This window comes from Glycine soja, chromosome 11, assembly GCF_004193775.1.
Source record: "Glycine soja cultivar W05 chromosome 11, ASM419377v2, whole genome shotgun sequence".
NCBI classification, from domain to species: Eukaryota; Viridiplantae; Streptophyta; class Magnoliopsida; order Fabales; family Fabaceae; genus Glycine; species Glycine soja.
This window is the reverse complement of record NC_041012.1, coordinates 2,358,575-2,368,757: the sequence shown is the minus strand read 5'-3', so window position 1 is coordinate 2,368,757 and position 10,183 is coordinate 2,358,575. Positions and strand designations below refer to the sequence as shown.

Genomic DNA, 10,183 nt, shown 5'->3' with positions numbered 1-10,183 from the left:
TAACAATAATAATAGTTTGAAGGCATATTATTAAAATGGGCACATTCTCCACCACAGAGAAAATAGAAAAGAAAAAGAAGTTGAATGAGAATCCTCCTCTTTGCATGTCGTAATCGATCGCATCAACATTTCAATTCTCTTTCCTTTCCTTTTCCTCCTTTTCTCGATCTCTCCGTCGGTCATCATCATCAGACCCAAACAAATTCTCTACGCAGATCGAATCAAAGCTCCTCCATCCAATTCCGAGATGAGCACTGGCGACCTTCTCAGCATCGAACCTCTCGAACTTAAGTTCTTCTGTGCGTTCTTTTTCTATCCTTTTACGCTACTATTTTTCTTCTCCTAAGGTTTCATTTTCATTCCCTTTCTGCTCTTTCAGTTGAGCTCAAGAAGCAGATATCATGCTCTCTTATATTGTCAAATAAGACCGATAGCTATATAGCTTTCAAGGTAATTACCAACCTTTCATTTCAACTCGCTTTCTTAATTTCATTGTGATTTTGCGAAACATTTTTTCTCCTGAGATTTACATGTTTAATTTAATTTGTATTGTGATTTCTTTGTTTCACAGGTGAAAACAACCAATCCCAAGAAGTATTGTGTTCGTCCAAACACCGGAGTAGTCATGCCACAATCTACATGTGATGTTATTGGTACTAATGCAAATACAACAATAGTGTGCATTAATATATATCCATTTATTTGTTTAATAGTAATTTATTATTTTGAATCAATGGCTTGGTGATATTTGATATTTTACAGTTACCATGCAAGCGCAAAAGGATGCTCCGGCTGATATGCAATGCAAGGACAAGTTTCTTCTTCAAAGCGTAAAAGTAGATGATGGAACCACCGCAAAGGATATCACAGCAGAAATGGTAGTATAACAATTCATCATGATATTGCTAACTGTTTCAATTTCACTTGATTCTCAATTTTTTCTACTTTGAGAAACGCTAGCGTCACACTCTAGACATACTCTTTTGAACACACTCTCTTATTGGTTGAAAATTACAAAAATTATAGGGTCCCACATAAATTTCAACCAATAGTAGGATGTGTATCAGGACGAGTGTCTTAAGAGAGTATGTTGTTAGCACTCCTCTTGGGTGAAATTATGTGACCTGTGTTTATTCTTTATAGTTCAACAAGGAAGCAGGGCACGTGGTTGAGGAATGTAAATTGAGAGTGGTGTATGTCTCTCCTACTCAACCTCCATCTCCAGTCCCAGAAGGTTCTGAGGAAGGGTCATCACCTCGAGGTTCTGTTTCTGACAATGGAAATGTTAGTGGTGTTGATTCTGCAGCGGTGAGTTATTGACTTGTTCTTGGTTTAGGTGAACATTTTTTGTTTCTCAATAGAAGACCTATTGATATTATTTGGGATATCTTTCTCTTTGGGTATTGCAGGTAGCAAGAGCATTTGTTGAACGGCATGAAGGTCCAGAAAAATCTGCAGAGGTAAAGCAAAGCAATCATTTTTTAGTGTATATGTTGTTTGTCAACTTGCGTTTTGATTTGTAAATAGTTGCTTTCTTAATTAAATAACATTAGTTGTCAACTTGTTGCCTACAAGCATTGATATTTATTTATTAAGAAAGAATGCAAAGGAGAACCGAGCTTTCTTGTTTGAACATGTGTCACTTGTTCAACTTGCATTGTTTTGCAACTTTGTTAGCTGTGTCTATGTATGTGCGCAGGGTGGGGTTTATGTGTTGGTTATAAAGTTGGAATTCTGGGTTGTGTCAATCATTGTGTTAAACTGGTGATGGAGATTACCATTGAGTACTTTAGGTAGAATCTTATACTCTTAATTTCTTGGAGCAAGCAATATTGATTGAAAGAAAATTTCCTAGCTTGGTGCTCAAGTGTTTGGTTATCAACATTTGGAAATTAATAGTTTTAACAAGAGTAATCATCAATTATGTTGACTTTAAGGTAGAAATTTCTTGCTGTCAATGTTAAATGATTGTTTTGATTTCTTTTTCACATTCCCCCGTTTGAAGGCATTCACTACTTTTGTTGTAGAATTCTCCAAATAACTCATACATTGTTTAAGAATGGCATCTAACCATATCAATCATTTAAGTTCGGAATAATGCAGATTATTTTGGACTTAAAAGTGGATGTACTTTGTGTGATTTCAGAGTCACTTCATATAACTTTAGGATTTGTGCAACTTTTGAAGGTTGTTATTACTTCAGACTCTAAAGAACAATATTAAATGATTTTAATAAAAAAATTCCTTTAGTTCTAATAATGTTAATCTAAGGTATAGGTTCATACTTTCAAGTACCCACATGTCATGTTGTATGACTTATCAATCTCGAATTAACAGTACAAGAGAAATGATTCTCTTTTTATAGGAGGCTGTAATGTTTTTAACGTATAACTACTTCAAGTTTTTTCTGTAGCAACTTTATTTTGATTATAGTCATTTTTTTTGCAGGGAAAAGCTCTTATCTCAAGGCTAGTTGAAGAAAAGAATAATGCAATTCAACAAAATAACAAGCTTTGTCAGGAATTGGTGAGGGTTTACAAAATATATACCCGATAACTTTTATCTCCCCATCTGACTGACCTGTATTTCTCTTCCTTTTCTTAATTGGAGAGGGAAAATGATAATTAAATATGATATATGAACTCCTTTTACTAAAACTAAAGGAAAACACTAAAAATTATTGGAAAATAATAGTCATAAATTTTATGAAGGATTGGCCACTAGTTCATAACTGGAGTTGGTGGATGCGTTGATTTTCTTTTGAAGGATTTTCTTATTTCCCATTCTTAAGATGATAAACTCTCGTATAATCTAATTGGATGAGAAAGGTTCTGTTTCTGGTTTTATTAACTCCCCTTATCCTTTTTTTTTTCTTTCTTACATTGGTGATCTTATTACTTACAGGACCTACTGAGACGGGAAAGCAACAAAAGTCGTGGGGGGGTGTCGATGGCCATTGTCATACTAATTGTTTTACTTGGCATAATTATGGGGTATCTCATGAAGAAAACCTAAGAAGTATTTTCGAGATTCGATCCTTCACCACATGTTTGATCTTAGAGTTTTCTTGCTGCTCCTAACTATTAAAGAAATGAGGATGAAAAGCAACATAGATTACTTCAACAGGTTTTGTTTTTTTTGGGGTTCGATAACAATATATATGTAGAATGGTTTCTTAAATAGCAAATTACTGTGAGTTGACTCATACTTTTGGTAGCATTCATTCTTTATTTTGTAACTCGAGGGAAATTTGTTGGTTAATATGGTTCATCCATTGACTATATGGAAATGTCAACGATACTATATAGAAATTTGTTGCATATTAAGAATATAAAATATTTTGTTTATTTTTCATGAGAATAATAATACTACTTTGTAGTTGTTAGATTTCCAAAAGGCGGATAAAAGCTAATTTTTGGGCCTAGGTCATCAGTTGCACTTGTTGGTTTGGATTGTTACTGAGGAAATAATTGCTTTTTTTTCTTCTTCTCAAAATCTTTTTAAAAGGGAGAAAAAGTGAGCTATTATTATTTATCTAAAACAAGGTAAACACAATGAGATGGAACAATATTGTTGCAAGTATTTCATTAGGAATTGGTATAATAATTGAAAATTCAAGTGATGGCGCAAATTAAAGGTGCTAATTTGTAATGAATTAAAATTAGAGAAAAAGCAATTAAAGTGTCAGAATTAATTTTCTATTAAGTAACACAGGAAAGAGAAGCAGGAGAAAAGAATAACAAAAAGAAAAATAAAGAAAGAAAGTGGTGGGAAGCTGAAGAGAGGACTAAGAATCAATGATGATGATCATCATCATCTTTGTTGTTTGCTGGCTTCCTGAAAGTGTGTTCAATTTGGTTGGCCATGGAAAGAGCGGTGGAAGCAAGCGCCTTTACGTCGGGGACTTTATAGTTTTGAGCAATATACAGTCCCAAAGCCGTGCCCATCATGAACGAAAAGCTGCTTTTAATTATCCCCATTATCACACTACAAGAGACTTTAGGATCTAAACAAACACAAAATTAACAAAGTACTACTTGTTTGCCTGTGGCTGACTCCACTTCTTTATTTATACTCCTTCGCTCATAAGTCAAAACCCTTTCCCCAAGCAAAATTTTCTTTTCAAACAAACTACAAACCCCTTCATCAAGCAATAGCATCTTCCTCTACCAAGTGGGACCCATATATTCGCTTCGTAAAACTTAAGTTATTATACCCTGCTTTCATTCGGCCTGTTGTTAACTGGACTTTATCTCTGGAGGGGTGGGCCGAAGCCCGATGGGAATAGCCAACCAGCAAGGATGTTCCTAAGAAGACCCCCCATTTAATGAAAATAAAAAAATCGAGTTAAAAAATTTAAATTCAAAACTAAAAAATATTAAAACTGAAAAATTATTTGAATTTAATCAAATCAAATTTACAAGTACATATACGAAGTTTTATTTCTGAAATTAATAAAAAAATAAAAAAATTGAGAGATAAGTGAATAAAAATGTAAAACTAAATAGAAATAAACTGTAAAGATTTCTGTTAAAAAAAAAACTGTAAAGATTTAATTTCTAATCGTTTGTAAAGAAAGCTTTTAGAATTTCCAATTTATTAATAACAACGTTGTCCTTTTTTTCTCCTTTTTATGAACTAATCAAAATATGCTTATAGTGTCTCAATTTTATCGTTCAATTAGCTTATCCTTAGTGCGATGATTAGGTATTGCCGTTTTTGTAAAATATTTATACATTATTATCAAATTATGTCATCACGTTATTAGAATAAGATCTCGGTATCAAATTATGTTTGATTTAAATTATTTTGCAAAAAAAATTGGTTTATTTTATAATTTTTTTAAAAAAAATTAGATACATATGGTCGTTTTTGAAAAAAAAAAATATAGATTGATAACTGAGCTTATTAGTTACAAAATATAAATGGAAATTATTTAATATTAACATAATTTAATTATCATATATTATTAATCAATAGGAAATAATTTTAAAGACAATTTTTCTTTGTATAAGATGATTAGAAAATAATATATTAGTATGTTATAAATTTCTAATTAAATCCATGGTATAAATCTTTTTTAATCCATATCTACGTGTTTTGTATTTGGAACCTTAAAAAGTTGATCGAAGTTATTATATAAATAGTTGTTAAAGGCACCGGTTTGTTATTTTGTTATCTTGAAGTAATCCACTCACGGGTTTCTTAGAGTTGTGATCAACTACGTTACTTCTCTCTTGGTTTTCTTGATCTCCACCTTCACCAGGTTAACTTCTTTTCGATCATTAACTTCGTCAAAATCAAACTTTGATGTTCTTCCTTTCCTTAATTACTATTATCTGCGAATTTTTTTCTTTTCCTCTTTTCTGAATTCCGTTTCTCTGAAAAGAAGTTTATCATAAACACGGTAGGTAGGAGATGATCATCGCACTTATTAGGGTAACCTTTTTCACTTTACATATGAGATTTTGTTTTCCGATGGTTTTCCCCCCATCTGCTTCTTGTTTATGTCAAATTATTTGCTGGCTTCGTGTTGCTCAAGTTTAGGTTTTGTCGTTTTATGATGTCTCTTCCTTTGTTCTATGTATTAGTATTTTTTAGATAAAATGATTGATTATCTGTTTTTGATTTTTTGAGTGATTGGCGAATTATCTTTTCTTTGTCAGACTATGGATATTTTATTTTTCTTTTTAATTGAATTTTTTTTAATTATACTTTCAGTTGGAATGGCAAGGAGCTACTTCAAGCAAGAACATGATCTTGGTATATACGTTTTGCCTTTTACCCCCATATCCAATTACTTGGAACTTTTGTTTTGTGAGCTAAATATTATACAAATAATCATTATGTCTGCAGAGAAGAGAAGAGCTGAGGCTGCTAGGATTAGGGAGAAATACCCTGACAGGATTCCGGTGAGAACTTGCAATTGTTTTTTTCCGTTGCAATAGTGATGCAATTTGTGGCGATGGGTGAAGTATAAATTTATGGCTGAAGTGGAGATATAAGGTTGGTTGGGTAGTTAAGAAGGAAGGGAAGGAGGGAAAGGTCGCAGTTCGTTCCCTCCTGCTAACAAAAAACTAATAATTAACATTTTTCAATAAATAAAAAATTTATGGCAGAACCAGACTTGTTCTTTTATCTGTTTTTTCTGGTTGAGGAACCTATGTTTTTCAATTTGTCTGTTTTTTATTTTTTATTTTTTTGGGGGGTGGGGGGGTGAAAGCTTTTTTGTTATCAAATGTATTCTCTGTTTGAATTATTTCTTTTTTTCTACTGTCTCCTTCATGTCATGGTGTGGCTACGTAATATATAACTGACTTACACTTGACTTTTGTTTAAATTTTTTACAGGAAAGGTGGTCCTTGATCTTTGTTAACAGTTTTTGTTGAAACAGAAATTTCTTTAACAATGATCAATGCATTTGGATACCTTCTACTTTGGTTTTTAGATTTTAGCTGTGTTCACTGCATTCTGTTTGATGAAAGTCATTTAATTAGGCATTTTTCTGTTCTTTTAGTGGTTTTCTCATCATAAGTGTGTGCTGTTCCTGTTAGTGTCATTATACCCCTTACCTTGTTTTAGTTTGTTTCTAGGTGTTATTCCTACCTTTCCCTTGGTGGAGTATAATATCTCTGTAAACATAGTTATGTTCCTCATGAGAATGGTCTGTAATTCTGTTGCATGCAAAATTGTATTGTGCTTTCTTTTTTTTTTAAGAAAAACCGATTTGGATTGCTATTGTGTACAAGTGACTAATTGAAAATATTCTATCTTGGAGGTTAACTGACTGATTATACAGTCCACTGAATTATACTAAGAATTCAAACTTAAGAAAGATTATTGGATGACTTTTACTTTTGAGCTATACATTTGTGAACTTTCTCAGAGGGTGGATCCTGTGTAGTATGTTCCTATTATGTATTTATGTTTGCTGCTTTGTACTAGTTATCAAGTTATGATGATACAATACCTAGGAGTCTGTGTTGTCTTATTTCATTTTACTCTGATGTTAATAGCATAGTCATATCTTGGTTCAATTTAATTAGACAGTAATATTCTTATTTAGAGATAGATCAATTTTAATTTTATAGGTAGAAACATGCTATATTTTATCAGTCAAGGCATGGTGTTTTAACTTGTGCATTTTGCCTACCTCAACTATGATACTCAGAAATGCATGTCACTGATAAATCTCTAAGTTTGTGCTAAATTATTTCTATGGATATGCCTGAAGGTAATTGTGGAGAAGGCTGAAAGAAGTGACATCCCAAGTATTGACAAGAAGAAGTAAGATGTTACCTATATCTTCCTTCTAATGTGGAAAATACCATATTAATTAGGCAAATGCTAATTGGTGCCCTAAAGACTTTCTATTTAGTGATTTCTTAATCAATATCCTTATGGCATTGGTTAGTAAGACCCTATTTGTATTCCATTCCAATGGATGCAATTCAAAATTAAGCTTACACAAATAAATAAGTTTTTATTGTTGTATTAATGAATGTGTATATCATGCCCAGTTGAGGTATATTCCATTTGGTTGTATCAAGCAATAGATATTGAAATATTTAATTATGTTCTTATGTTTGTTTAACTATTCTAAATTATGGCATAAATGTTATACACGGTCATAAGGTCATATTGCCAGATTGATCAAAATCACCGTTTATGGATTTATCGATGGTGTACTGAATTGATTTAAATGATTTACAAATTTGGCATGATTGACTATTAGCAATGCTGCAATAGTTAAGAGAATTGCTGATTTCAGTATTAGTAAAAGGATCTGAATTTTATCTTGGTTTTTTTGTTTCTGAAAGCTTGGTTATTATGGCTGTGTATTTGCTATTCTTAGTTAGTAAAGACTAGATTTTAAGGTGTAATATACATCATTGACAATTGTCTTATGCCAGTTGACGTATTATATGGTTGGCAGCCGTATATACTACTGTCTTATGCTATGAAACTGAATGACCTACATTGCAGGTACCTTGTCCCTGCTGACTTGACTGTAGGACAGTTTGTCTATGTGATCCGCAAAAGGATTAAATTAAGTGCAGAAAAGGCAATCTTTATATTTGTGGACAACGTCCTTCCTCCTACAGGTATCATGCTCGTTCACTCTTTTGCAGTATATGATTCTCTAGATTTGTAGTGTAGAATAGCCTTATCTTATCACCTGACTTGATAATTCATTTTTTTCAGGAGCAATTATGTCTGCCATATATGATGAGAAGAAGGACGAGGATGGGTTTCTCTATGTTACATACAGTGGCGAGAACACCTTTGGGGATCTGATTTCCATTCAGTAGCCATTATAAATTCACACCGTTTGACCTTGTGGTCTCATTGGTCTGTCTGATAAATTTGTTATAGTACTCATGTCAAGAACCTTACTCTCGATGTTTTGTACAGTTGTATATAAATTCCGTGAACTTGATCAATATTAAAAGTTCTCTCATTCAGTCTTTCTTGGTTTTAATTGTGCATACCTTGGAATGTTCATTTTGATTGTTCATTGATATATAAATTCTCGATGTTTTGTACAGTTGTATATAAATTCCGTGAACTTGATCAATATTAAAAGTTCTCTCATTCAGTCTTCCGTGAACTCTCGATGTTTTGTACAGTTGTATATAAATTCCGTGAACTTGATCAATATTAAAAGTTCTCTCATTCAGTCTTTCTTGGTTTTAATTGTGCATACCTTGGAATGTTCATTTTGATTGTTCATTGATATATACTATGATTTAATAGTATAAGAATATGATTTAGTATCTCCTTTTATTCAAGAGGGTCTTCTTCTTATGGTCACATGTTTCCCCTTCGATCTGAATCAATGGTTAATGGGAATAATAGGCTAGAAGCGGGGAATTGAGAAGGTATATGGCAGAATGGGGTCTCATTTGTGATGATGTGCTTTATCTTTCAGTAAAGCACAACAAGAAAAAGGAAAACAATGATAATTTTACTGCTTACGTTATTACTAGTACATATTGATCCCATTACATTTACTAGTTACAACTACAATCATATTTAATTTGCATACAAGGACAAGCATGGATGTAGGTGACAGTAGAATCTGAAGGATGTGCGATTGTCATGTTACATAGAACCTAGAATTAGATATCTGCCCCTTTGGGAAGCAATGCTGATGGCAGATGGTGTACGTTCCATGTGGCATGCTCCTTGGCTGCTGGGAAGACTGTTGAAGGAGACGGTTTAGCCATGCTCCGTTGTCCCTAAAACTTATCGTCCCCATTTCCCACTCCCCTGTAGGTCCCATGTGTTGCAATTCTCATATGGCATTCGAGCTTATTCAGCTATGAAATAATGCACAACAGAATTAGAACTAGGAAAAAAGAGAGGCTGGTAGGCTTAAATAAAATGTTTTCAATTCTTACTTTTAATTTTTTATTAATAATCATAAAAAGAAATGCTAACTACACTCTTAGCCATCCTCTCATTTAATAATTCTCTTTTTTGATTTAACCTTGAGATCCACCAAAATTATCAATTGTCAATAAATTTTAAACAATCACAAAGATGATGTTATAAAATGTGTTAGAGAGAACGTTACTAACATTTCTCATAAAAATGCTATTTTGTTTTCATTAAAGCTCTTATTTTTATAAATGAGTACATAAATTATGAAAATGATGTTATCTTTTATTATTTCTCAAATAATATTTTGAAATAAAATAATTATTATAGTTATTGATAGAATTTAATTTTTTTTTCTTAAATCATAGGTGCCCTGGAGAGTCCAAGTTTTCTATTGACAGCTGAAATGAATAAAATTCAATTAGGAGAAAATTTGTTTTTAGTCTTTATGTTTTTGGATTTTTAGTCAAATGTGGTCATAGTCCTTATACTTTTCATATCAATGAATTCAATCTCCAAATTTTAAAAACTGTGTGAATTTAGTCTCTCTTCTCTGGGATAATCAACACATTTTTTAAAATTATGAGAGGCTAAATCCATGTATTTAGGTAAGTTTGAGAACCTCATTTATTAATATGGAAGTACAGAAATCTTAAACACACTTGACTGGAAGTATAAGGTCTAAACACATTTTTCTCTTCAATTAACTATAGTCACAGATCGCAACTTTGATGTTTTACTTTTTTTTTTCTCTCCATTACTTTATCACGATAAAGCATTTCATCCTAGTCTAAAAGTA

General features: G+C 32.2%; 2 protein-coding genes across 4 annotated transcripts; both read left to right on the top strand.

The window, feature by feature from the left end:
• Window positions 1-57: 57 nt before the first annotated feature.
• Window positions 58-3,354, top strand: LOC114374733 (vesicle-associated protein 1-2-like). The gene is made up of 8 exons (XM_028332404.1): window positions 58-299; window positions 380-450; window positions 572-653; window positions 763-878; window positions 1,144-1,308; window positions 1,410-1,460; window positions 2,449-2,526; window positions 2,905-3,354. The coding sequence occupies exons 1-8, from the start codon at window positions 248-250 to the stop codon at window positions 3,013-3,015; spliced, it is 726 nt and encodes a 241-aa protein (XP_028188205.1). The 5' UTR covers window positions 58-247; the 3' UTR covers window positions 3,016-3,354.
• A 1,782-nt stretch (window positions 3,355-5,136) lies between these two features.
• LOC114377436 (autophagy-related protein 8f-like) lies at window positions 5,137-8,697 on the top strand. Of its 3 annotated transcripts, none has more exons than XM_028335937.1 (6): window positions 5,138-5,266; window positions 5,722-5,763; window positions 5,857-5,912; window positions 7,235-7,287; window positions 7,987-8,105; window positions 8,206-8,697. In XM_028335937.1, the coding sequence occupies exons 2-6, from the start codon at window positions 5,727-5,729 to the stop codon at window positions 8,310-8,312; spliced, it is 372 nt and encodes a 123-aa protein (XP_028191738.1). In that variant the 5' UTR covers window positions 5,138-5,266; window positions 5,722-5,726; the 3' UTR covers window positions 8,313-8,697. The 3 variants fall into 3 exon arrangements, with proteins under 3 accessions (XP_028191737.1, XP_028191738.1, XP_028191739.1); XM_028335938.1 differs by lacking the exon at window positions 5,138-5,266 and adding an exon at window positions 5,328-5,407; XM_028335936.1 differs by having other exon boundaries at window positions 5,137-5,266; window positions 5,722-5,912.
• Window positions 8,698-10,183: the final 1,486 nt, after the last annotated feature.

Bases quoted from the DNA above. Each gene is read 5' to 3' on its own strand.
- LOC114374733 (XM_028332404.1), top strand. From the start codon at position 248: ATGAGCACTGGCGACCTTCTCAGCATCGAACCTCTCGAACTTAAGTTC. The intron at 300-379 runs GTGCGTTCTTTT...CTGCTCTTTCAG, and splicing joins TCTCGAACTTAAGTTCTTCT to TTGAGCTCAAGAAGCAGATA. The intron at 2,527-2,904 runs GTGAGGGTTTAC...TATTACTTACAG, and splicing joins ACAAGCTTTGTCAGGAATTG to GACCTACTGAGACGGGAAAG.
- LOC114377436 (XM_028335936.1), top strand. From the start codon at position 5,727: ATGGCAAGGAGCTACTTCAAGCAAGAACATGATCTTGGTATATACGTT. The intron at 5,913-7,234 runs GTGAGAACTTGC...ATATGCCTGAAG, and splicing joins AATACCCTGACAGGATTCCG to GTAATTGTGGAGAAGGCTGA. The intron at 7,288-7,986 runs GTAAGATGTTAC...CCTACATTGCAG, and splicing joins CCAAGTATTGACAAGAAGAA to GTACCTTGTCCCTGCTGACT.